Source organism: Mycena indigotica (genome assembly GCF_014461135.1).
Source record: "Mycena indigotica strain 171206Taipei chromosome Unknown Mind.scaff0007, whole genome shotgun sequence".
Classification (NCBI taxonomy): Eukaryota; Fungi; Basidiomycota; class Agaricomycetes; order Agaricales; family Mycenaceae; genus Mycena; species Mycena indigotica.
This window is the reverse complement of record NW_023503006.1, coordinates 1,633,062-1,657,623: the sequence shown is the minus strand read 5'-3', so window position 1 is coordinate 1,657,623 and position 24,562 is coordinate 1,633,062. Positions and strand designations below refer to the sequence as shown.

Sequence of the window (24,562 nt, the reverse complement as noted above, 5' to 3'; positions counted from 1 at the left end):
CTGGTTCCGTGTGGGGACTGACATCGCCCCATGCACCGACCTAGCTTAGAAGCGCGGCTTCCCTGCTGCTGATTGGAGCCCGGGCCACGCTATTCGGGCGATGGTCCCGTATGTGTCCCTCAGAACGGAGCCATAAAACCCTTCGCGTTTGCTGCGATATAATTGTCGTTTTCAACAGCTTCCTGTTGAAATGCATCTGTCGCTTGTCTCTCTCGCCTTAGCACTTGCGACGAGCGTGGCTGGCCTCTCGCCTCGCAGCATATCCAACGAACTCTACGACAACTTTGTGCAATACACCAAGTATTCCTCGGCAACATACCAGCCTGTCTGTTCGAAGCCACTCGGCAACCAATTAATACGATCTGTATGCTGCCTCTCTCCGCGACATAGCGATAGTTTTTCCGAATACTTTGCAGTTCGAGTTCAATAATACTCGTAGCTTCATCGTGCGCGATGATGTCCGCAAAGAAATCGTAGTTGCGTTCCGTGGCACCTGGAGTCTGGCGGACGTTATCACCGGTATATGCAAACTCCTTCCTCCTCCATATCTTAGTATGCTTACCAAATGAAAGATCTCGAGATTCTCCTTACGCCGCTCGTTTCGCCTGGTCTGGTTCAGGCTGTGGACGTCGACGTCCACTGGGGCTTTCTCGACGCCTACAACGATGTTGCCAAGGACATCCTTTCCATAATCACCTCACAACTCTCGACTCGCCAGTATCGTTTGGTCGTGACTGGACATAGTCTTGGGGGCTCAGTCGCCTCCATTGCTGCCGTGTCGCTCAAGACCGCCTTTCCACATACCGACCTCAAGTTATTTACCTTTGGTCATTCATGGTATGGTTTGAGTTGGAGATTGCGTTCTGATTGTGTTTTAGGCCAGCCTCGTGTGGGGAATTCAGAATTTGCGACGTATGTGGAGGATCTCCTTGGGACAGAGAACATCTTTCGGGCTGTCCATACATTTGGTCCGTGCCTCTCTGAAGCGGGTTTACTAGCTCTAACGTAATACCAAGATGGTGTTCCTACTATCATCCCACAGGCTTTAGGATATCAACACTTGTATGCTTTCCTGAATTGCTGCAAGACTTCACTGATTGACTCGAATGTCTCTCCTCAGTGCAACGGAATATTGGCAATATCTCGACCCAATCCCTCCCACGCAGCCCAGCGACAGTGTTACACGTTGTGTCGGCAGAGAAGACCCAGCTTGCAGCAACTCTCTTAGTCAGCGCTCTAGTATTCTCTTCACTATCCTTGCTCAACTGTTTTCAGTATCCACGGGCATCAACGTGGCTCATCCCGTGTACTTTGGCCAGGGTCAGTTTAGTTCATTGTCCTTCTTCGCAAGCAAGCCTGACGTGTCCATGTTAGTCATGGCAATCGACCCGACGCTTTGCATCTGAGACCGTGTCTGCCGTGGCGAGGTGTTGAAGTTGTACTTTATTCTCAGGTTTTCGACACATGTAGAAATAGCAAGCGTAATCACGATGACGTACACCTGCGCTCTTTCGATGTTCCACCCACCTCCCACTGGAAGCTCAAGTTCACATGCAGACACCACACCAAGCGAGACGTTGCTGAAGCGCAAGCGCTCTGATAGCCAGTCCACTCTTGCCGGCTCTCCGGGAAAGTTTCAAGTCCTTGAAGGCGATCGAGAAACAGCAACGTCGAGGTATCGCGATGAGAACTATTATCTGGAAGATGGGAGCTGCATTATTCTGGTTCAGGACACCCTCTTCAATGTGTGTTATGCTTTCATTACGTGCTGCGCATTGTACTGACAGGAGGCCAAGGTGCACCGAACAATGTTGTCCAAGGGTGCGTTGGCTATATTGGGGCTGGCTGGCAACGATTAAAGTACCACAAGATAACTCCCTGTTCTCATCCATGTTCTCTCTGCCGCAGGGGCAGCACGAGGCGGAAGGCCGCTCCGACGACAATCCTATCGTCTTGATGGACGACACTGTCGCTGAATTCCGACACTTTCTTTGGGCATTATACGCGCTGTAAGCCTCTTCCGTGTCTTGAAAAGAAAGGCTAATCCAATCACAGACCACTAGAGCTGCGGGTTGTTCATTCCGAATCTGCAGACCTCACCCAGCTAATGGGCATCGCGCGGATTGCGAACAAGTACTCCTTCAAGAGCATCGAGACCTGGAGTCTGGACGCGATCCAGGAATACGTGAACCACAAGCCGTCTCCCATCATCACTTCTATTCCACCGCCTCATACCTACGTGTTCTCTGCGAGCTCTCCAGAGGGAAACAATGCCCCACGCCAACTGACACAACTGATACGCCTCGCACAACTATGTGGCCACGATAAGCTGCTCAGCACGATGGTGTCGCTGCTGCGGCAGTTGATGAGCTCGTCGTTGCAGTATGCGTATCTGGCGATGACGCTGGCAGACGAATTGGATCTGAGGGTGTTGAGAGGCGCTGCATACCTGGAGGTCATGCAGAAAGCTGTGGTAGTCAAGCGGACAAAAATAGACCCCATAAAGCGCAGACCGGCAACGATGATAGCTGGACCGAGTGTGGCTCAGTCGACGGACGATTTAGATTCTGCGACAGAAGAAGCGAACGAAGGCGACGTGGACGAGGAGGGTCGGCTGGTGGTTACTCGAGCGCAACAACTCAGGCTGTTATCGGGCTACTACCGACTCACGAAAACTTGGGAGCGACTGCGAATCACGCCGCCGCATTTTGACCATGCCCCGAGCTGTTCAGCGACATGGCATCAGCATGGATGTACCCAGAGTTGGCTCGAGTTTTGGAAGGACAAGACAAGGGGTGATGCAGTGCTCTCTTTAGGTTTGGCGGACGTGTTGGGGCGGCTGAGGCAGGTGCAGAGGGACTACGATAGGTGGGGAAGTGCAACTTACATGCACCATGATTGTCGAATGGCGGCGAAGAGGAGCATCACGGAAGTGCTGAAGCGTGTAGAGGAGGCATTGCCTGATTTTTTCTCGGAAGCGGATGATTGAGGTTACACTATGCTACAACAGGAACAAGTACAATCTAAATTGGGGGTCAATTGAACTATCTGCGACTTTTCCCCTTAGCTCTTGTCCTTTTAGCAGCACGCGGTGGTGGTGGTGAAGGGGGGTCATTGTTGGTGTCGTGGAGAGATGTGTCGAAGCGGAGTGGACCGTGGTTCCATGGTCCAAGGGTTGTTGTGCCACTTGCGTTAGTGGTGAGCATCATGCCTTGCATGAGGGCGTCGATGTCGGTAGGAATAGTGTAGTCTTCTAACCCGGCTTGAGAACCACGGAGCAGCGCTTGCTCAAACAACTCGTCATCTTCAAGCTCGGCGATCTTGGCACGCAGGTTGCGCAAGATCCGCTCGAAGAGAACTATGAAGTATAAGGTCAAGTCTCTCAGCTGCTTGAGGTGACAGACACACTTCGTTCCTCTATAGCAGTGGTTGGTCGTGTAATCAACGGATCAATATTCGCCAGCTCTTCTTCACGCGTTGCCCGGCCCAGCTCGAGACGGTCGTTCCACTTCCGCTCGAAGGCCCATTGGTCAAGTTGCCCTTCGCTGTCCGACAAGCTGGTTTGGTCGGGGCCGTGAATGCTGCCCACCGAGCTTATCGGCGAAGGCTCGCGGATGACAGGGTCGGCGTATTCGGGATTGTTTTGGACTCGGGCCATGGTGGGTAAGAGCAAGAGACTATCAAACGGCGCGTCACGAAAACGCGTCAACGACTTGTCAGCAAACGTGACTCCTTTCCCACTCAATGATTTTCTCCACCTCCGCGTGGGACCTTGGGCCAATTTCGATCCTTTAGCACCTTTATGCCAGCTTTGGTTTGTTGTCGGAGGACTCGTTGAGCAAAGTGAAGTTTCCTAGCAGTTCTCTTCCTGTCCCATCATATCTACCGAGCTTGCGATTCCCGCTGCTCACGACGCATCTCCATTCATCACACTTTTCCGTATCTCTGCATCATTTGAATTCATTTCTTACCGGGACCGCCATCATCTAACGAGTCAGCCGTTGATACAAAAAAAGTACATTCACTTTGCAACCTCACAACCCTCTTACTGATCCATGGCTTTTCTTTGCCCTTCCAGCGTCTTCGACTTGAGCGACGCTTGTGTGCGTAGCTCATGGGCAGTCATCCTACCGTTCGCGGTTGCGGTTCTTTTCGCCGTCTCCGCGCTGCCCGTACCCCCTTCCTTCCACCCTCACCGCTCCGTTCTCCAAATTTCTAACCCTTCATGAGGCGGAGGTAGTTGTGGATGTTCAGATACATACCGAGGATATTGAGGTCGAGCCAGCCTCGCTCTGGCGCGCGCGCATCTTCGCCTTCGTTGGCGTCCTCCAAACTCTCGCCTGGAGCGGCCTGGCCTTTGTTGTTTTCAACCAGAAGGATGAACCCACGACAACCAGCCTGATTCAATTGGGATTCCTTGCAGGCTCGTGGCTCTACACTGCCGTCCGGAGTATCGCGTCGCCACCACAGACCGCGCCTTACGACCTGTTTGTCATTTATACCCTCCAGGCGATTGGAGCCGCCGTCGTTCTCGGTGGTCTACTCTTCGACAATGCATTCGGAGGAGCGTCGTTGCCGTCACAGGGCATTCTTGTTGGTCTGGGTGTTTACGCAGCTATGACGGCGGTCATGCTGTATCTGGTGGTGGAAATGCCTATGAACATTCCCTCTACGCGTGTGGACAAGACTGACATCGTGCATTTCTTTGTTTCTTCTTCGGACAAGCAACTGTTCTGACTTGCTATAGGGAAAAACTGTCTCTCCTGAGGACTACACCACGATATCTCAGTGGATGACATTCAGCTGGGTATACCCGCTGGTCAAAAAGGTCTGTGAATATGAACTTATACCTTCTATTCATGTCCTAACCGCTCATCCGCAGGGAACACACAATACACTGAACGAGATAGATGTTTGGAACATGAGCCCGACCATGCAATCGTTGCCAGTTTTCGTCAAGTTCCAGACCATCTAGTGCGTTGCAATTATTCTCCCTTGGCTTCTTGTGCTTTATTGACAATCAACAAGTCGAAGCACCCTTCTGCGTCGTGTGATCGCGGCCAACTCTTTTGACATCATGTGAGTCCAAATCGCTTTTCAATTTTGTCTCTCTCATCCTCGGTGGCAGCATTGATTTTATTGTCACTATCTTGGGGATCTTCTTCGAATATGCTGGACCATTTCTGCTCAAACAGCTCCTCGACGTTCTGGAACAAAAGAATCCGTCGCCCAGAGATAAAGCCCTTGCGCATCTACTGGCCGCGTTGATGTTTGTTTCTGCACTATTGAGGGGAGAGTGCAATCTTCAACATCTATGGTTCAGCAGGCGGACAACAGCGCGTGTCCGGTCCCAGCTTATGGCAGCGATTTACGACAAGGCGCTAAAAAGAAAGGACTTCAGCGGAGTCGTCAAAGAAAAGGAGAAAGATGATGGCAAAACAAAGGCCGAATCCGCTGGGAAGGAAGAGGAGAAAGCCAAATCGAGCGCAGGTAATGCCTGGTTTCTCTCTCTCTCTCTGGCTCTGGTAACAAGTTCCAAGATGTCGGTAAAATCGTGAACCTCATGTCCTCCGACGCAGAAGATCTCTCGTTTATTGCGTCTGTGCGTATTTCTAATTTCATCGGACTCCTCTCATTCTACCTGCCTTCAGTCAATCTACATGCTTTATGGCGCACCATTCGAAGTTGCCATTGGCTCTGTTTTCCTATACCAACTTCTTGTGCGTTGCGATTCAGTCATTCCCCGCCTGGGCTGAGAAATTCAGGGTTGGAGTGCATTCGCGGGCTTTGTTCCCCTGTTCGCTATTATGCCCATCAACAGGCTCCTCACCGCCGTCACCGTCAAACTTTATGAGGGCAAAAAGAAGGCTGCAGATAAGCGGATGGCGCTGGTAGACGAACTGATTGCAGCTGTCAAGTTTATCAAGTTCTTCGCGTGGGAGGATCGGTGGACGGAACGTGTCATGGAAGCAAGGGAGGAGGAGATGGGCTTTATGGTGCAGCGTCAGCATCCTTGTCTTTTCGTTTGATTCTCGTTCAACCTTCTTGCAGAACGGCTCTACACGACTATTTTCAATGGGTACTCGCGACTTCAAAACTCATCTGGGTTTACTCAATGACATTTATAGAGTATGGAACTTTGGACCACTGGCGCATTCGCTTGTGTCGTTTGCTGTTTATGTGTACCTGGGCAACGAATTGACTGTTGCAAAGGCCTTCACGGTTCATATTTTTCTGATCTTTCTTTTCCTGTTTGACCCATTTTCAGGCCCTGGCTATTTTTTCTAGCATCCGGTGAGTGATTTTATTGGCAAAAGCTGGACTATATGCTGATTGAATGCCAATAGAAACCCGCTCAATAGTGTGTAGCACACTTGTAAGATACCCATAACTTAACCTTGTGCAGTTGTCCCAACATACATCGTCCATCTACTCCGGGTGAGTCTACGCTTCTCGTTCAAGTTTATTTTCAACTCACGTGCGAGGTTAGAGTGCTGTGGCGCTGAAGCGGATAGCAAATTTCCTCGAAGAAGACGAGGTTACTGAGCAAGGTGAATGCGTCTGTTCATGGGATAACAAATCACTAATCCTGCCAAAAGTTTCCACCATAAAGCAAGACTTCGCGGCAGCAACGATTGTTCACCAGGGTCTGGGTCTTGAAAATGCGACCCTCGAGTGGAATCAAGTCAAAGAAGATGACAAGACGACCACTGCAGCCAGCGTCCCCAAATCCGCCGCCTCAAGCGTTGCAGATGTTTCCACCCTCGCCGACTCTGAGATTCGCGACCATCATTTCGAATTGAAGAATATCTCTGTATTGTTCCCAGAGAACAAGTTGTCTGTCATTACTGGCCCGACAGCAAGTGGGAAAACCGCTCTTTTGGTCAGTCGTTTGTTATCAGATCTGCTTGAATTGATCAACGATAGATGGCACTAATGGGTGAAATGAGCCTTCTTCCTGGAGGTCGTATCATCATGGCCAAGGACTCGACGGTGGACGAGCATGGGCATACACACGGCATTGCATATGCAGCCCAAACTCCTTGGTTGCAGCATCGGGTCTGTAATAGTGCTTCTCCATCTGCCTTGCCTCATCCATTTCATTTGTCATTCAGTCAATCAAGGACAACATCCTTTTCGGTTCTCCTATGGAAGAAGCTCGCTACAAGGAAGTTGTCCGTTGCTGTGCCTTGCAACCTGACTTTGAGGTGTTGGAGGATGGAGATTTAACCGAAATTGGAGTGAAGGGAGTTTCGTTGTCAGGCGGCCAAAAGGCAAGAGTTGCACTTGCTCGGGCTGTAAGTACCATCCAACATCTGTTGGCCTTTGGTGATCAACTAAAACAACTAGGTATACTCGAGGAAAAGATATGTTTTGCTCGATGATCCTCTCAGCGCTGTGGTGAGTGGATCGAAAATAGCACAGCTTGATAACAGTCGATTCAGGACAGCCATACCTCGCGATTCCTCTATGAAAATTGTTTGCGAGGCCCGTTGTTGGCTACCCGGACGGTGGTATGACAATCTCCAACTCTGCTCTACTCCTCTAATCAGACGAAAGGTACTTGTAACGCATCACCTTGAGCTTGTTCTTCCTGCGGCACACCATCTTATCCGCATGCTCGATGGTCGAATTGACGCGCAAGGCACTGTTGGTGAACTACGCTCCCAAGGTGTTCTCGAAGATATCAAACACGAAGCAGCGGCCGAAGCGGAGAAAGAGGAACAAGCCATTGTTGCGGAAGCTGTTGATGCAACCGCAGATACCACAGCAGAGCCCAAGAAACCGCGCAAGCTTGTTGAAGACGAACATCGAGGTTTGCATCACCCTCATTTTGCTTGTCGTATTCTGACAGGTAACAGAGGTCGGGACGGTGAAATGGAGTGTCTACCAGGCGTATCTCCTCGCCTCAGGCTATTGGGTCTGGATTTTGCTTGCCGCCTTAGCCACAATGCAGAACGTTCAACGCGTCAGCGAAAAGTTGTGGTTCAAGTTCTGGGCCGCTGGTTACGACGCAGCCCCGAATATGCATATGATGCAAACCCAGAGCGCATATGACGGTGCAGCCCAGGTTTTCCTTCTCCCTTCAGGCAATTCTGCCGTGCACGTGACTTCGCTTCCCAATGCGGCAACACACCCCCTATTTTATATCGGCGTCTATACAGCCATTGGAGTCGCTGGGGTAGCCTTACAACTTCTAGGGGGGTGGGTTCAGTACACCGGTGCTCTTGCAGCCTCGCGCGTTCTGTTCAAGTGGATATGCTTCTCATCTCAAATTGTTGAAGCTAATTGAGTTTTCCAGGAAGCTTCTTTTCACTGTTACACGAGCTACCTTCAGGTTGTTAACTACAATGTAAGACGTCTCGATACACGCTGATATGTTATAGATTCCATGACACGACGCCTCAGGGTAAGGAAGCCTGAGCGTGTTTTCGAATCCTGTCATTCTAATCTTAGTCTAGGAAGGATCCTTAACCGATTCAGCAAAGATTTCAACACCATCGACGGAGAGTTGTCTGGATCACTGTATGCGGTAACATCGTCGCTGTCAGCTTTCTTCGTCTCTATCATCACAGTCGCGTCAGTATGTTTTTCTTTCTCATTGCACGAGGCTGACTGCGGGCGAACAGAATTGTTATACCTCCCTTCCTCCTCCCAGCCACCTTCCTTTCTATCGGATATTGGTGGCTTGCGAATGGTTATCTCAGCACTGGACGAGATCTGCGTCGCATGGAATCGAATAGCCGTTCACCAATCTTTTCGGACTTTGGCGAGCTTCTTTCCGGCTTGGTCACCGTTCGCGGTATGCCATACCACTCGGTATCATACCCGTCTGATATATTTATTAGCCTTTTCGGCTGAGAAGCGTTTCATGCAAGGCCTGCACCAGCGCATTGACGAAATGGCCAAGACGTGGTATGCCTTTTGGTATGTTCATAGCTGTGTTGAGTTCGAAGAGCGTGTGTCGATGTGGTTCTAGGATGAGCAGCCGCTGGTTGTTGATCAATTTCGATGTCCTTGGTGCGTGATCATATTGCATCCCGCTTTCGCACGCAGAGCTAATAGTTTTCTAGGTGGTGTTGTATGCCATATAAATACGTGTATTTACCGGGAGATAATCTTCACTTATAGGCCGTCTATTTGACGACACTATTCACAATTCTCGTCGTCGACGATGCGGGTCTTGCAGGTCTTGCGATAACGGTTAGTTTCATGCACCTTTCGGACAATTAGACTGATTATTCTCCAGTCTGCTCTTACATTCAGTGACAGCGTTTACTGGACTTGTCGCTTCTGGACAGAATTGGAGCTGAATCTCAAGTTCGTCCACAGTCAATCAGCCTCGTTTTCTATCCTGAACTAATCGCTTCAAGTTCTGTTGAACGCATCTCCGAGTATCTTGACCTTCCGCAAGAACCCCCGGCGATTGTCGAGTCAAATCGACCACCAGCATACTGGCCATCGAGCTCTGCGAACGACTCTCTTGTTGTCGCGGAGGATGTTCATTTGAAGTATGCGCCCGACCTTCCCTCGGTTTTGCATGGCGTTTCGTTCAAACTGAAGGCCGGAGAGCGAATTGGTCTAGTTGGAAGGACAGGTAAGTTACACTTGGCTACATTCTTCATTCAGTCTCAATATTTTAACAGGAAGTGGCAAATCTACGCTTGCGATGAGCTTATTGCGTTTTGTAAGTACATATCCTTACGGTCCAGCACGATCTGACTCACTTCGGTATGAAGGTGGATCCATCGAGCGGTTGGTAGAACATTTCGTTGCCGCATTCTGGCTCAATTTTTTTTTTGCAATAGGTAAAATTGTTGTTGATGGGGTGGATATCTCCAAGATTGGTATATACGGTAAGTTTGGCTAAACGAGTCGATATAACTTGCTAAGCCTGTTTTGATAGATCTCCGTTCGCGAATGGTATGGACCCACGAATAATTCTCGTGACTGATATTGTGTGAAGACATTTATTCCTCAAGACGCTACCTTGTTCTCTGGAACATTGCGAGATAACTTGGATCCATTCGGTAGGTCTTGTTAGTCTGGACATAACCGTCGAGCTGATGACCAGGTTAGGGGATCACGAAGACAGTGTCTGCATCGATGTCCTTCGTCGCGTCCACCTTTTGACGCGGGGCGACACTCCTTTGCAAGGGCAATCTCGTGTTGCGTCCACCGCCGGCTCCCGCGAAGTCTCCCGTCCCGCTTCTCTTCACGAGCACGCGGACAACTCGGAAACACTCTCCACCACCCTGACCAGTGTAGATGGCAAGCCGACAACGCTCTCGCTTGACACGCAGGTCTCCGCCGGTGGCTCCAACTTCTCCCAGGGGCAGCGGCAGCTCATCGCGATGGCGCGCGCGCTTTTGCGGCGCTCTGCCATCGTCGTCATGGACGAGGCCACGAGCAGCGTCGATTTCGAAACGGATGCGAAGATCCAGCAGACGATCAGGGAGGAGTTTGCCGGCTCTTTGCTCATCACTGGTGCGGTCCTCTTTCTATGTTTTGACCGGCAGAAAGAATTGAATGCTTGGCGCAGTTGCTCATCGCCTCAAGACGATCATCGACTACGACCGCGTTATGGTGCTGGACAAGGGCAAGATCGTCGAATTCGACCGGCCGTCGAGTCTTATTCAGAGAGAGAGTTCGGTGTTCCGAGGGATGTGCGTCAAGAGCGGCACGTTTGCGGAGTTGGAGGCTGCAGCGAAGAGAGCCTTTGAGGCGCATGGATGAGTGAACGATTACTGGCATGTTGTAGGGTTGGTATCTAATATCAACAATGCCCGTGAACAATGGCTTGGAACTCAAGGGGAGCGATCCCAATCTTGGGCATATGATGCAGGATTACAGAGCCTTAAGTATCCTGCTGTTGACCTCTTCCACCACCACCACGGCTTCCAACTTCCCCCCATTCTGCCTGCCGTCAAAGGGGGCCTTAGGTCTTCTACCACTTCAGATGCATCTTCAAGCAGCATACCCGCCCCTGCGACTCAACAGTAACCGGTTGTGAACTTGTGATCAGAACAGGAACTATTCGGCGGAAAGAGAGGGTCCCCAGATGCGTCCTCTGTTCTTTTTCGCTGCGAGAGAGCGCCAATAAACTCGCTCAAGCATATGGTGAATCACAGAATCGTGACAGTCAGCACATACCAGCCCGGCAAGAAGGGGCCCTTCCGACTGTTTGATGAGCTTGAAGATATCCCACAAGCAACGAGGTGCTTTACTTGGGAATGAGTTAGATGAGTTGGGCAGAGGTGTCCAATGTTGATACCGGGCCCCGGCAAGTGGCGCGGTCGCACAGTCGGGAGCGCGAGCAGAGGGCCTCAAGTGTCCATGTATTGTGTCTGGATAGTGTATAGATTCTTTAGTACACTATTTCCTAAGCTAGCTGCTGTTAACTTGAATTTGATATTTTCAAATCAATTTATGGCAACTCTTTACATAGTATCCTGTAGGATGGTCCTCTGATTTATCATAGATATGTATATGTATCCTACAGGATGGACTCGGAAATATATATGATATATCCTACAGGACCGTCATCTGCACAGAATTGGGAACATATACGCCGCTCAATACATGTATATATATGGTATTAGGTTCAAGTTTGTATGTACTTACGCCGCTCAATTACATACGAAGTTCGATCCTGCCCCAAATTCTCAAGTCTCATGATATCGATATTTGTTCTCAGCAACTGGTCGCGACTCGCCGATCAAATAAGTAACACCCACCATATATGGAGTTTGCTGGCTTGTGCAGCTGTCAAGCAAGCTCAAGTTACACCGCGATACGGCGCTGCCCGTGTGTGTGTGGCGCTGAGCTTGAATGAAATCCAGGTCCAAACAAAGATGAGCAAGCACCTGGCTGCTCCCGCGTGTGGTACAAAAGCCGCCAAAGGGCCACGGCGGCCTTATCCGCGCAGCCATGTCTCCGCCTGCAATGCCAGACTACGTGCTCGATCCCGACGCCGTCCTCAAAGATGCCAATGTCAAGTGGAGATACGGCAAAGTCCCCGACTACGGCAGGACGCGCGCCGACTACCAACGCAGTAAGCCAACTCGATTCTCGTCGTTCAGACTTACTTTAGCGCTATCATCCAGCCAAGACAAAAAGCCACGAGCCCGGCAGCGTCGCCTCCATCGTCGAGAACCTCGTCAAGAACTGGGAAATCGAGCAGTCGTACAAGCTCGATCTCGCCGACTGGCGCACCATAGATCCCGCCAACTACAGCTTCTCCGTCAACGGTGGGCCAGAAATGTCCGCAGCGCACATGCTTGAAGTGGGCTCGTACAACGGGCTGCTTGCCCCGAACGCCTTCTATGGGCCGGCGCAAAACGACTTCAGGTCCAGCCATGTGACGTTCAAAGCGATGATGCCGACGTTTGCATGGGAGGTGCTCGAAGTGTACAGCGGTCCGCCGCACGTCGCGTTCCGCTGGCGCCACTGGGGCCAGATGAAGAACGACTATTCCGGCATCAACGAGTGGGTCCAAGTTGTTGGCCCGGGACAATTGTGCTGATACCTCGATAGGCAGGGCGAGCGCGTTAAGATCAAGGCTCATGGCGGACAACTCGACATAGAGGGCGTAACAGTCGCACTCGTGAGCAGCGACTTCAAGCTGCAGAAAATCGAAACTTGGTATGACCCGAACGAGATGTTTCGTCAGATGGGGAGTTGTCCGATGGCGTCCAGAAGTGAGAGCAAGTTGTAGCTTCAGATACTCAATGGCAAATGTTGTGGAAAGACGATTGAGTTGAAACGAAACGTGATCGTGATTGATTGTGACCGCTGATTGTGACCGCTGTCACATCTTTCGGCTCCCCCAAATTTCTTTTTGTTTTTCTGGTCAACTCAATGCCATCCCTGCACAGTTTGCCACTGCGCCGTCCTACTTTAGAGCCCAGGAACAGTCTAGAAACCTGCTTGGTGAGCTGCGGCTTTGTCCGGGCATCTTGCAGCAGGCTTACCAACCTCAGTAAGCCGTGGATTCCCAAGCGGTTGCAAACCGCTCAGTCAGCAAGCCAACACCCAATAATGGCTCTACACCGCGCTTAGGGTATATAACCCATCGTGGACGATGACCATCGACCAACAACCCGCATTTCCTCGATTCAAAAGCCAAAAAGAAGAAACGTCATGTCGACCTCTGTCAAACCACTCGTCTTCGTGAGTTCTTCGCCCCAAGTGGCGCTGGCTTCATGCTCATGGTCGTGTTCCAGGTCACCGGTGCTTCCGGATTTCTCGGCTCTGTCGTCGTCAACGAGCTGCTGCAAGCGGGCTACCCAGTTAGAGGGTAAGAACTTGTCTTCGATAATAGCCTCATATAACTGAATCACACAGTGCTGCCCGTGGGCGGAAGGTAGCCGCCATACGAGAAGCCTTTGCGAAGTACCCGCAATTCGAGGCTGTCGAGATCCCCGACCTCGCGACTGCTGACTACACTGACGCGCTCGCGGGTGTTGGCGCCATCATCCACACCGCCGCGCCGATTCCTGGGCGCGCCGATAGCGAGACGGCTTTCCGAAGCGCTGTTGATGGCTCACTCAACATTCTCCGCGCGGCAAACAGCGCTGGGATCCGCAAAGTGGTCGTCACTGGCTCCACCGTCACGTTCCCCGAGGACTCGTTTGGTGCAGATGGTGAGTCGACTGCCAACGCACAGTAAGAATCTCATCCGCGATAATAGACTGGGTGGCTGTGACCAAAGAGCAAGCTCTTGAAGGAAACCCCTTCTTGCTGTACATCGCAGAGAAGAAGTTCAGCGAACAAGCCATCCTCAAATACGCTAGCGAGAACCCGGAGATGGATATTACAATTTGTGAGTTGTCTATCCCTTTTTTTCGTTTCTCATAGGCTCCATTCAGTCAACCCACCCTGGATTTTCGGCCCTCTCGCACCAGGCTTCGAGTCCATTGTGCCCACGCCCGAGGGTGCCTTTGCCGCGTTTTCCACGGATGGCTTCGTCTACCAGCTGCTCCGCGCAGACAACAAGAACTACCACTACTCCCCGGGCACAATCGACGTCAGGGATGTCGCCCGCATCCACATCGCCGCCCTCTCCGCTCCCACCCCGAATGGCTCGCGTCCTCGCCGGGTTCCCATTCTCTCGCCATACCAGACCGACTTCCGCGAGGCCATCCAGTTCATCTACGCCGAGCGGCCCGAGCTGAGAGCGCGGCTCGCCGATCCGGAGACCGTTCCGCGCTGGCCCACGTACAAACGGGAGGTCGACTTGACGCCGGTGGAGAAGTCGTTTGGATTCCCCGTCTCGGCGTTCAAGACGTGGCGCGAAACGATCCTTGACGCAGTCGACCGCTTCATCGAAATCGAAAACAACTGGAAGAGCAAGGGCCTCGCGTTCGAGGTGCCCACGGAGCCACCAATGTAAAATTAAAGTACTTGCAGAGAAACGCTTAGTGTGTGAGGCTTATACTACCTAGAATGTAATAATTCCATCAACTCGTCGAAGGCGTTGAGATCTTGAGAAGTGCCGCGGCGTCATGTGACCGCTTGTGTGACGCGCTTGGTTTACTGATGACCGCAGCGGAGACGGTCGTTGCTGTGCCTATCGGAACTGGCCCTCCCACTCGAGAAGAACTGAGAGTTCACTACCCTGCACAATTTACATGGGAACAGCTTCGCGCCTTTGTTAATTCCGGTGACCTTGGACTGCTCAAACGCCACAAGGCTCTCCAACAGCGCTATAATCTTTGGGTGGCAGGAATAAAGACAGAACATGGCTCGATGGGTGCGTGAACCTGAACACTATAAGCCAGGCACTCACATCGGCGTTGCAAGAATAGTCAATTATCTCGTCAATCGTCGCTTGCAATGGGGCATGCCAGATACGCTTTCGCTGCTCGGTCCGCCCTTTCCGCAAGACGGCATACCTTCCGTTGCGACTTCCGCTGCATTGACAGACCTGCAGTCAACCGCTACCGGCCTTTCACCTCCCTATCTCTCTATGAGCACGCCGGGTGAATATCTCAGTGTCATCACGAACGACTGGCCGTACTCCGTTCCGGCTTCGGTTACCCATACACTTGTCTGGACTAAAATTCCCATTTTCCATCCCAGCTTGATTGATCCCTCTATCCAAGCCCGCATTGACCAAGACGGCCTCTGGGGCTTCACCGGCTCATCGATTCCACCACCGCCATTGGAGGACTGTCTCGAGGCTTTGAGCGACTGGGGCGTCACGCGGGAAAAGATGATTGTGTCGGAATCTGGGACTGAAGAAGAAGAAGCGCTGGTGAAGAAGGCCGGTGCTCCTGTGCATGCATATGTCCTCTCCAAGTGGAAGGAAGAGGACTGGGAAACGGCGTGGTTCGTTAATCCTCCCGTTCGTAATCCTGTCTTCCATTCGATTAGCGCTCACGAAACTTAGCGGCTGCAAAGCGTCCCTGGTCTTGCCCATGTCCACGTTTTTGCCAGACGGAAAGACTGAGCAGCATAGACACAGGCTAATAGAGACATTAGAAGGCTGATTTTCATAGACGATCCATGAATCGTGGGACAGTGAAATCTCTGATATCTTGAAAACCATCACTCCCAGAGAGATCGACTGCTCCCAGAAGTGATTCGATTTATTTGGGCATTTGGAATAATGAAAAGATGGATAATGATGGCCCACAAGAAAACCTCGACTTGTCTGCTAGTATTCACTTCAAGTTGAACTTGTTCAGCATATCCTTTAGATTGATAACGTTGTGGACTCGGAGGGTCGGCGTCAAAGACTTCAAACTGGAAACATTACAGCTCTACGTATATGCGAGTGGTCCTACTTTTGGGCTACACTCGTTCTATGCTTGCGCCATGCGCTCACCGTGAGACCCGGCTCCTGGGCCTCCTTCGCAATCCCTTCACGATATTCGATGCCGACACGCTGCAGGACCGGGCTCTGCGAGAACGGCACGAGGGGAACATCGTCGTGCGCCAGAAGAAAGTAAAACAACCCGAGACGGTCATAAACACGCTGATCCTCCGGGGGTTGGACGACGCTGCGTCGAGGAATTACATTATTTACACTCTGTCCACGATGAATGATTGCTCACCGATGAAGAGTTGCTTTATAATATCCACCAGATAAAAACTCCATGCAATCCCCTAAATTGATCACCATGGCGTTCTCGATGTGCCTGACCCAACGCCATTTGCCGTCCTTTCCGAGGAACTGCAGGGCGGTGACGGGCTGGCTGTAGAGCACTGTGATCGAGCCGATGTCTACAGATCCAGGACTTCAAGTCAGACGTCATAACACAGTGTACGGATGCGTCTACTCGCCGGTATGTCCCTTAAGCCACACGTTCTTGGCTTTCTGCTCGTCTTCTTGTGATCGCCGGTAGCTACAAATATCAGGGAGAAGTTCTTCCAAAAACACACCATACTATTTCATAAATCGGACTGTTGGGAAATTAAGATTGGCTCAGGGTGGCAGACTCGACACGGACCATACGTCTCGGAAGGAGACTCGAACGGGTGTATGTCGACAAGCGTGTCCTCCGGCAGCTCGAGACCCTTGGCAAGCATTCGGAGGATGGGGTGGATGACGTCAAAATGTGTGTGGCGAGCCAAGGCCTCAATTTCCGGAAGAAATGGACGCAATGCTTCAGGGTGCTCCCGCAACGTTACCTGGTGGTTAACTGGAATCACGAAAAGCCGGGCGGAATAACGCGTGAGATATGCAACTTACTGCCGAAGATCTCGATTTGGTCTTTGACGCCGTTGTCGATGTTCTTGATGAGTAGCAGTTAAGAAATCGCGAGAGACAGTCGAAGCCAGCATACCCAATATTGGCGTGGTTTGTAGCCCTGAAAAGACCCAGTCGTCTTCAAGTTGGACGAGTATTTTTGCTTCTGCTCCTCGGAAACACCCGTAAACGCAAGGTTTGCGATGTCGAACATCCGTGCCGTCTGGCCAGAAAAGATCAATGAAGGACTAACAATACGGAGGATATCTAACCTGCTCTGCGGTCCAACCGTGGTTGATGACATAGAAGAATCCCTGGTTGTGCATCGCGTCACATACTTTCTTCGTCAATTCTGCCTGGCTATCCGGGTCTGAGGCTTTCGAGAGGTCGATGACAGCCAAGTCCGCCCAATCCACTGCGGAACGTCAAAGATGCTCCACTGCCCAATTGAAGAAGACCCACGATCTTCATTGGTTACGGGAGGTGGAGAAAACGTGGCAAGCTGGGGTCGAATAATGCTAGGCATGGTGGGTGTCGTCTAGGTTGGAGACAGGTTTTTGAGTGAAAGCAGACGTATAATCTCTCGTTCTCAGATTCGTCGATCGGGAGTCGCGCAAATGATGCTGGACAACAAAAGACGTTCTTCGGCAATACAGATAACGGTTCTTATTACATTGATTTCTTCTGCACCTGCATTATGGTTAATAAGCGAGAAATATATAAAGAAGACGCTCGACCTCAGTACCCCCCGACTCCCGCGGCAGTCTTCAATTGAAATGTTGCACTAACACGCCCTGGACCGTTTCCTCCTCAATCTTCCCGCCTGGAGCCGCTGTCAACCGACTCTGTCCATATGCACTCGTCCTGCTTTTGCGCCAGGCTTCCATCGTGATCACAGACCCACCAGAGTCTTGTGGAATGCCTTGGCGGTTCTCGGTACCGACACGTTCCAGGACTGGGCTCTTTTGAACCGGTATAAGAGGAGTGTCATCGTGAGCCATGGCGAAGTAGAAAATTCCCAGCCGCTCGCGAAGACGTTGGTCTTCGGGCGGCTGAACAACGCTGCGTCATGATTGAGGTCGCTGGGGCATTCATTGTAGTCCACGTACCGGTGGATGGTCGCTTTGTAGTAACCGCCGGAGAGAAACTCCATCGCATCTCCAATGTTGATGACCATGGCGTTCTCAATATGCTTGATCCAGCGCCATTTTCCGTCCCTTCCAAGAATCTGAAGCGCAGATATCGGCTGACTATAGAGAATCGTAACAGTACCAATGTCTTTACATAGGTAGTCAGAAAATGGGCGACGGCTTCGGTATATAGTGCCCACCCGTATGACCCTTGAGCCAAACATTATTGGTCTTTTCCTCCTCTTCAATAGTCCGAGGGTAACTGGTATTGGTTTAGCCGTCATCTTGAGAGATGAAAACGGGTCAAACTATTTCATGAATCTGACTGGTGGAGATTTCAGTTGCGCGTGAAGAAACAAAAGTGGAATCGCACTGTAGGTCTCCGAAACGGACTTGAACTGATGAAGATCTACAAATGTCTCTTCTTCCAGCTCAAGGCCTTGAGCAAGCATGCGCAGAATAGGATGGAGAATGTCGAAATGTGTATGCCGAGCCAAGGCATCGAGCTCAGGGAGGAATGGACGAAGAGCCTCAGGCTGCTCCCGGAGCGTAACATCACGATTTACTAGTGAGAGTTGTAGATTGTTGGAGAGAGAGAGAAAGGAAGAACAAACTGTTGAATGTGTCAATTTGGTCATTGATACCGTTGTCAATATGCTATTCCGGGACTGAGGGAAATGGCCTGTTCTTCGCAAGAAACGCACCCAATATTGGCGGGGCTTGTATCCTTGAAACGAGCCGGTCGTCTTCATCGTGGCCGCGTAAGCCTGTTTATCCTTTGCAGAGACACCACTGAAAGCAAACTCAGCAATGTCGAACGCCCTCGCGGTCTACCTGTAATAAGCCTGTGTTTTCACAAAAGAAGAAGAAAGAATTGAACCTGCTCGGGAGTCCAGCCATGGTTGACAACGTAGAAGAATCCCTGCGTCCGCATCGCTTCACAGACTTGTGCCGTCAATTCTGCACGGCCATCCGGGTCTGCAGCCTTGGAGAGATCGACGACAGCCAAATCTGCCCAGTCCACTGTGATATTGATCATCGTCTATTCGATACACCCAGCACGGTGCGGCGTTTACGGGCTTGTTTGGTCGTTGGAGGAACGGTGCGCGTGGCAAGATGGGGGCGAATAATGCTCGGCATGGAGGATGTAGTGAGAAAGACGGGAGTAAGTGACGGCTTATGAGAGATCTCTGGTCATGGGGGTTCGTGAGCGATAAGTCTTGATGCTGAGCTGCGAGTGAGAGTGGTCGGCGCTAAAATAAACAGCAGAAGTTGTCCAAGATGGCATTCGGCATGGAACGGGGGTGGTGGTGACAGCCTGAGTCACACTTGTCACACTTTGGCGCCTTTCGCTGCGGCGCGCCTAAACAGCGTCTTGACTAAATCTGAATCATCTTCGTGCCTTTAAAAGCCATCCACTCCTGCGCCGATAGCAACATCTCCCGCTGCCCCTCATGTCGAAAAGCAACTCCGGTTCCCCGTCACCCGAAGTGCGCAAGCTTGCCGACTTGATTGCTTCAGACAAATGCAACAAGATTGTGCTCATGGTATGTTGACATGCATACCTGCAGGCTGTTTACCTATTGCCTCGTGAAGCTCGGCGCTGGTACGCTAGCTCAGTCTGGGCGCTGTTCCCTCTAAAGCCAATTCAGGTGTGAGCACTTCTGCGGGTATCCCTGATTTCCGTTCTCCAGAGACAGGTTAGGTTTGTCGAGGCTGTTTGTTTGGCGCTTATACTGCTTCAGGTCTCTACGTATGCGGCTGGACGAACTCAAGAGCGTTTACTTATCATCCATAGGCAAATCTTGCTAGATTGCGACTGCCATACCCCGAGGCCGTTTTCGATATTGGTTTCTTCCGGAAGAACCCTGAGCCCTGTCGCGTTCTCTCTTGAGTATGATCTTTCCCCATACTTATCTCATTTGCAGTCTATACACTCGCCCATGAACTCTATCCAGGCAAATTCCGTCCAACAATTACCCATTCCTTCATTCGTTTGCTGGCGCAACGCAATCTTCTTCACATGTGCTTCACGCAGAATATTGACACACTTGAACGTCGGGCCGGTGTCCCGGACGAGAAGATCATCGAGGCCCACGGCAGTTTTGCGACACAACGCTGTATCGAATGTCACCGACCATACGACGACGACAAAATGAAGGCCAAGGTGCTCGCCAAAGAAACGCCCAGATGCGAACGAAAAAGCTGTGGCGGCCTCATCAAACCAGATATCGTCTTTTTTGGGGAAAGTCTTCCGGATGATTTCATCGCCGCGATACCGAAGGTTGCTCAAGCGGATCTGCTTATCGTCATGGGCACATCGATGACAGTACATCCATTTGCTGGGCTTGCGGAACGGACTACGTCGGCATGCCCACGAGTCTTGATTAACTTGGAGCGTGTTGGAAATATCGGGAGGCGGCCCAAAGACACTGTCCTTTTGGGAAAGTGTGATGAGGTCGTGCTCGAGCTATGCAAGGCACTTGGATGGGAGAAGGAGCTAATGAAGTTGTGGGCAAAAACAGAAATCAAAGAAGTCGGCTATATTGTGCCAGACGAGGTCGACGAGACCGACTTCAATGAGCCAGAAGCAAAGGTGGAAGTGAAGACGGAGAATCTCGTTGAAACCATCACCGAGGCAATTGGACGGCAATTGAACATAGATGAGAGGGACGAACACTCTGAAAAGGCCACCAATTCGCCAAAGAAAGTCGCAGATGAAGCCGAAGGGGTCCAACTTGAACAGAAGGATCCGGAGGGGGTGGCGAAACTTGAGGCGGAGACAGTTCCTAAAACTGAAGAGGAGAAAGAACCTAAATTGTAAAATATTTACCTGAGCTATGCTTATTTGTAAAATTTTGCCGAAAGAAGCCACTTCCACAGATTCGCGAGCCTAATTAGAAATTTCCTCTTTTGGTCATCTGGCCAAGATGAAAACGTGTTCTTGTTTGAGCACATTTGAGAGCTGGTTACATGAACTGAATAGAGTAAAGGCCCCGAATTAGGTAGACGTGTATGCCCTCATATATCATGATCAACTGAGTAAGACTACATACATAGGTGCTCAGCGGCGGGAAGTCGGGCCTAGTTGAATACTACGTGATTGTTGACACTCGTAGGCCAGATTAGTAGGTTATAGGCGCGTGAGGAATGCGCTGGAACGCGCTGAGTGGCTACGTGTTGCGGCGCAGAGGGACGCGTCATCCACTCGGAGAGGCTGTGCAGCGCTTTCTGCAGGAGTCATCGTAAAGAGTGACGGTCACCTGCGTGACACTCTTGTCTCCTCCTTCCACTACAGCCTTTTCTCTGGCGCAGTCTCTGCTCCAGCGAACCTGTGAGTTCTTATCCTCAACCATAACCCCAACTTTGTTGTGCTTGTCGTCGTCGTCTCGCGAGCGCGATCTCACATATACCCACCTACCTACCTACCCATATCAGCCACACAAGGGCGATGAACAAGGAATCTTCGCGTTCCTCTTGGATCTCTGCTGCGGGACCTTCTGCAGCAAGTCCCCACAGCAATGAATGGCGCTCGTCGCCCATGCTGTCTTCAGCGGCCGGCGACGACAACGAACAGTTTGAGCAGCCGCTGACTATCCATGGCAGAACAACAGAGCCCACTTCAACCCATCCAAACAACACCATTTCCTTCCCAAAGGATACGAGCGCATCGTCAAAGAGCCAGGATAACCCTTCCTCGGCTGGTTTCCGTCCACCGTCACCGGCCCCTCGTTTCAATGGCTTTTCTCAGAATGCTGCGATGAACACCAAGAGTTTGCCGCCGGCGCCGCCGCGGACGACCATGCCCGATTTTAATACAATCTGCAACAACTATCTCGCCATGTTGCATACATCTCCTGAGCAACAACAACAAGCTTTGCAGGCTGTCGCTGAGCTGGCTGGTACCAGTCCTCTATCCTCTAGCCAGGGTTTCACTTCTGACATATCCACATTAGCATCTCCAGAGTACCAGAGCCTTGGCAACTACTTCCCTCACTCGTATGAGAGCCAGCCTCTGTTTGGCGATGACCCCATGAACGCCGACATGAGCACCGACATGGACTATCTTACGTCTCCTCAACTCGATGAGCTTGCTACCAGCCCTATGGATACACCGTATAGCGCTTTCATGCCTACTCCGTCACTCGATATGGTTGGCGAGTTTGAGGAACCGGCTATTCTAACAGAAATGGAGAACGAATTGGCTGATCAGCTACTTTCCTGGCCTGAGGATGGCGGTGATGCGGTACCAACAACTGACAAACTTCCGACGCCGCCTCCCACTCTCCCTCTAGACCAGATGTACACGTTGAGCCCAAGCGAGCCAACAATAGACTTGTTCAACTCGCCTCTTCCTCCCCTCACTCCAACCCCCTCAGCTTCACCTTCTATTCCCGCCTCTCCTCCTCGTCGTCGTCCCCGCACCATTGCCAACGCTACTGGGACCCGCAAAAACATGACAACCCAAGCAATGATACCATACGATGCCCCAACCCAGACGCGGACCTACAAGACTGTTAGCGCTACATCGCGAAAAGCTGTTCCAGCTGGGTTCCTTCGTTCCAAGAAGCGGAATCGTTCCACTGCGTTTGGTGACGATGACCATGACGACGGCCGCCCAGCATCTCCGACTCCAAGCGAGGTCGAGCTCATTGAGCACAAGCGAAGACAAAACACGCTTGCGGCGAGGAAGAGCCGGAAACTCAAGTTGGAAACCCAAAAAAGGCTTGAGCAAACAGTGGCAGATCTCGAGGATCAGGTTTTGACATGGAAAACTCGTGCTTGTGCGGCACGAGATTTGCTGAACGCCAATGGCGTTCCTTTCCAGTTCGACGAGGCGGATTAATTGGGTGTATGAAACCCAATTTGTTGTGTGCCCAACAATCTTCGGCGTCTCCCACAAACCCCAACTCCCCACCCACTTGTCGAGCGCCGTCGTATCCTGTCCACTCACCCCCCCCTACTTATTACTTACTTTGTGTACGTCGTTGTAGCTGTAGATGGACATGCCTTTGTACTGACCCGTTTGGGTCAAACCTCATACCATATTTCGCGAGTGCGAATTCAACAATAGCAAGTGCCTGGTCTTGAGTTAAAGAAGAAGTTAAACATATATAAGATTCCAATCCGAGCCTGAACCGCAATGTCGTCGCTTGTCCAGTAGTCTGTTTGTGTGTACATGTCTCAATAGGAAGTCATGTGATGTGTGGCCACCCTTCTCAGAAATAGTCAAGAATGAATGGTGGTTCGTCGAGCTCCGACCCCGAGGCTGAAAACTTGAATGCACGAATCCACGCGCCGCTGGGGGCATGGCCCGGTGACATGGATAGGGTTGACCTCGACGGCGAACGTCTCTCCGCATCCGAAAAAGCATTCGTCCATACCACAAAAGACAACGAACGCGTGTTCAAATACTTCTACAACCTTACCAACCAGCCCATGACCCACCTAGCTACGCGCGAGCTGCGTATGATGCTGCTCGCTGGTGAAGACATTTCCGTAAAAGTCGAGGGTCGAGTGTTCACCTTTAGAGGCGACCTTGAAGGGTTCGTCATGCCACGCGAAAGTACACTTGACCTGGGATCTCCCAAGGCCACGAAGCGTCGCTGGATAGAGCAGCTGCAAAAACTCGTGTCCAATATGCACGACAAGGGCATCCTCCACGGCGACATCAAGCCCGCAAACATTCTTGTGACAGGCAATGGGGAACTTGTCTTCTGCGACTGGGCGGCTGCACAATTCAAAGCGGAAGCAAAAGCTCCAAACGAGGGGACAACCGCATACCAGAGCCCATGGAGATGTCGCCAGTACGAGCTTCCGCTTTGTGAATCCGGTGCGTTTTTGTGTTCTCATTACTAGTACCGTCAAACTGAACCACAACAGACGACCTGTACGCCCTCGGCATATCAATCTGGGAAATTTGGGTGGGCCTACCGCCGTTTGATTCAGAGAAGTTGAAAGACTTTGAATATTCACTTGACCATGAGATCGCCGATGGACTCAAGCCTGACCTTGCTGCCGTCGACGACGAGGATGTTCGCGGCTTGATAGAAATGTACTTAAATTCACAGCCATAATGTGATATGATGCTAGTGGGCGTCGTTTCTTCTCTTAGATGCAGTCAGTACCAGATCAAATAAGCAGAACGCGAAGGTGTTGTTGACTTCCAAGTGCTGGAATAGTGGTTTAAAGGCTTAATTGCTCGGCCATAACTTGAAGCGTTGGCGCGCCATAGATAGTGGACGCCAAATATAGAATTTACAGTGAGTCATATGATAGCCTCCACAACTCTGTTATTGGTACATTACCCACGACGACCCAAGTTTTGAATGGAATCTGTTAACTGGTAGGTAACCATTAAGCCAGTGCTACCAGTTAACATAACATTTAATCTGACCCACATGGGTTGGAGTTAAACTGTTAAACCCTGGGTTCAAGAAGCCTTTTTCTTCACCTTTTAAACCTTTTATTGTGGTTGATAAGATAAGACAAGGAGGATATAAGATGGTGATTGGATCATCAGATCTTGATGCTGATGTTGATTGACAGTGTGGAGTTGGATACAAGGCAGACAGCATGTCACTGCAGGAGTTCGGGAATAAACGGCCCCCGTTTCAATCGATTATATGGCTAAAATCAATGTACCAAAAAAAGTTTTTTTTTATACCTCTATTTGTGCCCAAAAAGGTTCACTTATATGATCCAGGGCCCTGATATATGTTATATAAGGGCATAT

General features: G+C 51.0%; 11 protein-coding genes across 11 annotated transcripts; 8 read left to right on the top strand and 3 right to left on the bottom strand.

Annotated features, from left to right (window-relative positions):
- Window positions 1–190: 190 nt before the first annotated feature.
- On the top strand, window positions 191–1,406 carry MIND_00822100 (Lipase-3 domain-containing protein; the record flags this gene model as incomplete). Its single annotated transcript, XM_037364892.1, has 7 exons — window positions 191–364; window positions 417–519; window positions 573–968; window positions 1,017–1,062; window positions 1,121–1,227; window positions 1,276–1,320; window positions 1,375–1,406. The coding sequence occupies 7 exons, from the start codon at window positions 191–193 to the stop codon at window positions 1,404–1,406; spliced, it is 903 nt and encodes a 300-aa protein (XP_037218134.1).
- Window positions 1,407–1,514: 108 nt separating this feature from the next.
- Window positions 1,515–2,989, top strand: MIND_00822000 (BTB domain-containing protein; the record flags this gene model as incomplete). Its single annotated transcript, XM_037364891.1, has 4 exons — window positions 1,515–1,745; window positions 1,797–1,821; window positions 1,871–2,009; window positions 2,056–2,989. 4 exons carry the CDS (start codon window positions 1,515–1,517, stop codon window positions 2,987–2,989), a joined length of 1,329 nt encoding a protein of 442 aa, XP_037218133.1.
- Window positions 2,990–3,044: 55 nt separating this feature from the next.
- On the bottom strand, window positions 3,045–3,673 carry MIND_00821900 (uncharacterized protein; the record flags this gene model as incomplete). The annotated part of the gene is made up of 2 exons (XM_037364890.1): window positions 3,409–3,673; window positions 3,045–3,358 (listed from the first exon to the last, which is right to left on the bottom strand). Exons 1-2 carry the CDS (start codon window positions 3,656–3,658, stop codon window positions 3,045–3,047), a joined length of 564 nt encoding a protein of 187 aa, XP_037218132.1. The 5' UTR covers window positions 3,659–3,673.
- A 129-nt stretch (window positions 3,674–3,802) lies between these two features.
- MIND_00821800 (ATP-dependent bile acid permease) lies at window positions 3,803–10,737 on the top strand (the record flags this gene model as incomplete). The annotated part of the gene is made up of 42 exons (XM_037364889.1): window positions 3,803–3,814; window positions 3,858–4,015; window positions 4,079–4,172; window positions 4,231–4,695; window positions 4,748–4,828; window positions 4,883–4,974; window positions 5,029–5,079; window positions 5,129–5,269; window positions 5,324–5,490; window positions 5,541–5,602; window positions 5,652–5,720; window positions 5,766–6,003; window positions 6,052–6,079; window positions 6,129–6,222; window positions 6,269–6,294; window positions 6,348–6,361; window positions 6,407–6,438; window positions 6,491–6,551; window positions 6,600–6,883; window positions 6,928–7,059; window positions 7,116–7,298; window positions 7,351–7,401; window positions 7,446–7,514; window positions 7,561–7,816; window positions 7,863–8,253; window positions 8,303–8,338; window positions 8,388–8,410; window positions 8,463–8,580; window positions 8,631–8,803; window positions 8,850–8,928; window positions 8,981–9,021; window positions 9,075–9,082; window positions 9,133–9,204; window positions 9,251–9,321; window positions 9,375–9,598; window positions 9,648–9,688; window positions 9,741–9,756; window positions 9,810–9,857; window positions 9,908–9,924; window positions 9,968–10,031; window positions 10,081–10,488; window positions 10,544–10,737. The coding sequence occupies 42 exons, from the start codon at window positions 3,803–3,805 to the stop codon at window positions 10,735–10,737; spliced, it is 4,884 nt and encodes a 1,627-aa protein (XP_037218131.1).
- Window positions 10,738–13,143: 2,406 nt separating this feature from the next.
- On the top strand, window positions 13,144–14,395 carry MIND_00821700 (Epimerase domain-containing protein; the record flags this gene model as incomplete). Its single annotated transcript, XM_037364888.1, has 5 exons — window positions 13,144–13,173; window positions 13,227–13,300; window positions 13,348–13,646; window positions 13,694–13,825; window positions 13,872–14,395. The coding sequence occupies 5 exons, from the start codon at window positions 13,144–13,146 to the stop codon at window positions 14,393–14,395; spliced, it is 1,059 nt and encodes a 352-aa protein (XP_037218130.1).
- Window positions 14,396–14,541: 146 nt separating this feature from the next.
- Window positions 14,542–15,454, top strand: MIND_00821600 (uncharacterized protein; the record flags this gene model as incomplete). Its single annotated transcript, XM_037364887.1, has 3 exons — window positions 14,542–14,755; window positions 14,811–15,349; window positions 15,395–15,454. 3 exons carry the CDS (start codon window positions 14,542–14,544, stop codon window positions 15,452–15,454), a joined length of 813 nt encoding a protein of 270 aa, XP_037218129.1.
- Window positions 15,455–15,668: 214 nt separating this feature from the next.
- On the bottom strand, window positions 15,669–17,222 carry MIND_00821500 (Flavonol synthase/flavanone 3-hydroxylase; the record flags this gene model as incomplete). The annotated part of the gene is made up of 10 exons (XM_037364886.1): window positions 15,669–15,750; window positions 15,792–16,007; window positions 16,062–16,244; window positions 16,287–16,352; window positions 16,390–16,410; window positions 16,463–16,649; window positions 16,700–16,742; window positions 16,794–16,919; window positions 16,969–17,111; window positions 17,159–17,222. The coding sequence occupies 10 exons, from the start codon at window positions 17,220–17,222 to the stop codon at window positions 15,669–15,671; spliced, it is 1,131 nt and encodes a 376-aa protein (XP_037218128.1).
- A 241-nt stretch (window positions 17,223–17,463) lies between these two features.
- MIND_00821400 (Flavonol synthase/flavanone 3-hydroxylase) lies at window positions 17,464–18,966 on the bottom strand (the record flags this gene model as incomplete). The annotated part of the gene is made up of 9 exons (XM_037364885.1): window positions 17,464–17,758; window positions 17,806–17,974; window positions 18,027–18,088; window positions 18,136–18,151; window positions 18,200–18,391; window positions 18,441–18,483; window positions 18,531–18,656; window positions 18,707–18,849; window positions 18,903–18,966. The coding sequence occupies 9 exons, from the start codon at window positions 18,964–18,966 to the stop codon at window positions 17,464–17,466; spliced, it is 1,110 nt and encodes a 369-aa protein (XP_037218127.1).
- A 385-nt stretch (window positions 18,967–19,351) lies between these two features.
- Window positions 19,352–20,650, top strand: MIND_00821300 (NAD-dependent protein deacetylase; the record flags this gene model as incomplete). Its single annotated transcript, XM_037364884.1, has 5 exons — window positions 19,352–19,373; window positions 19,423–19,478; window positions 19,532–19,579; window positions 19,625–19,703; window positions 19,755–20,650. The coding sequence occupies 5 exons, from the start codon at window positions 19,352–19,354 to the stop codon at window positions 20,648–20,650; spliced, it is 1,101 nt and encodes a 366-aa protein (XP_037218126.1).
- A 717-nt stretch (window positions 20,651–21,367) lies between these two features.
- MIND_00821200 (BZIP domain-containing protein) lies at window positions 21,368–22,672 on the top strand (the record flags this gene model as incomplete). Its single annotated transcript, XM_037364883.1, has 1 exon — window positions 21,368–22,672. The coding sequence occupies one exon, from the start codon at window positions 21,368–21,370 to the stop codon at window positions 22,670–22,672; it is 1,305 nt and encodes a 434-aa protein (XP_037218125.1).
- A 389-nt stretch (window positions 22,673–23,061) lies between these two features.
- On the top strand, window positions 23,062–23,903 carry MIND_00821100 (Protein kinase domain-containing protein; the record flags this gene model as incomplete). Its single annotated transcript, XM_037364882.1, has 2 exons — window positions 23,062–23,659; window positions 23,710–23,903. The coding sequence occupies 2 exons, from the start codon at window positions 23,062–23,064 to the stop codon at window positions 23,901–23,903; spliced, it is 792 nt and encodes a 263-aa protein (XP_037218124.1).
- Window positions 23,904–24,562: the final 659 nt, after the last annotated feature.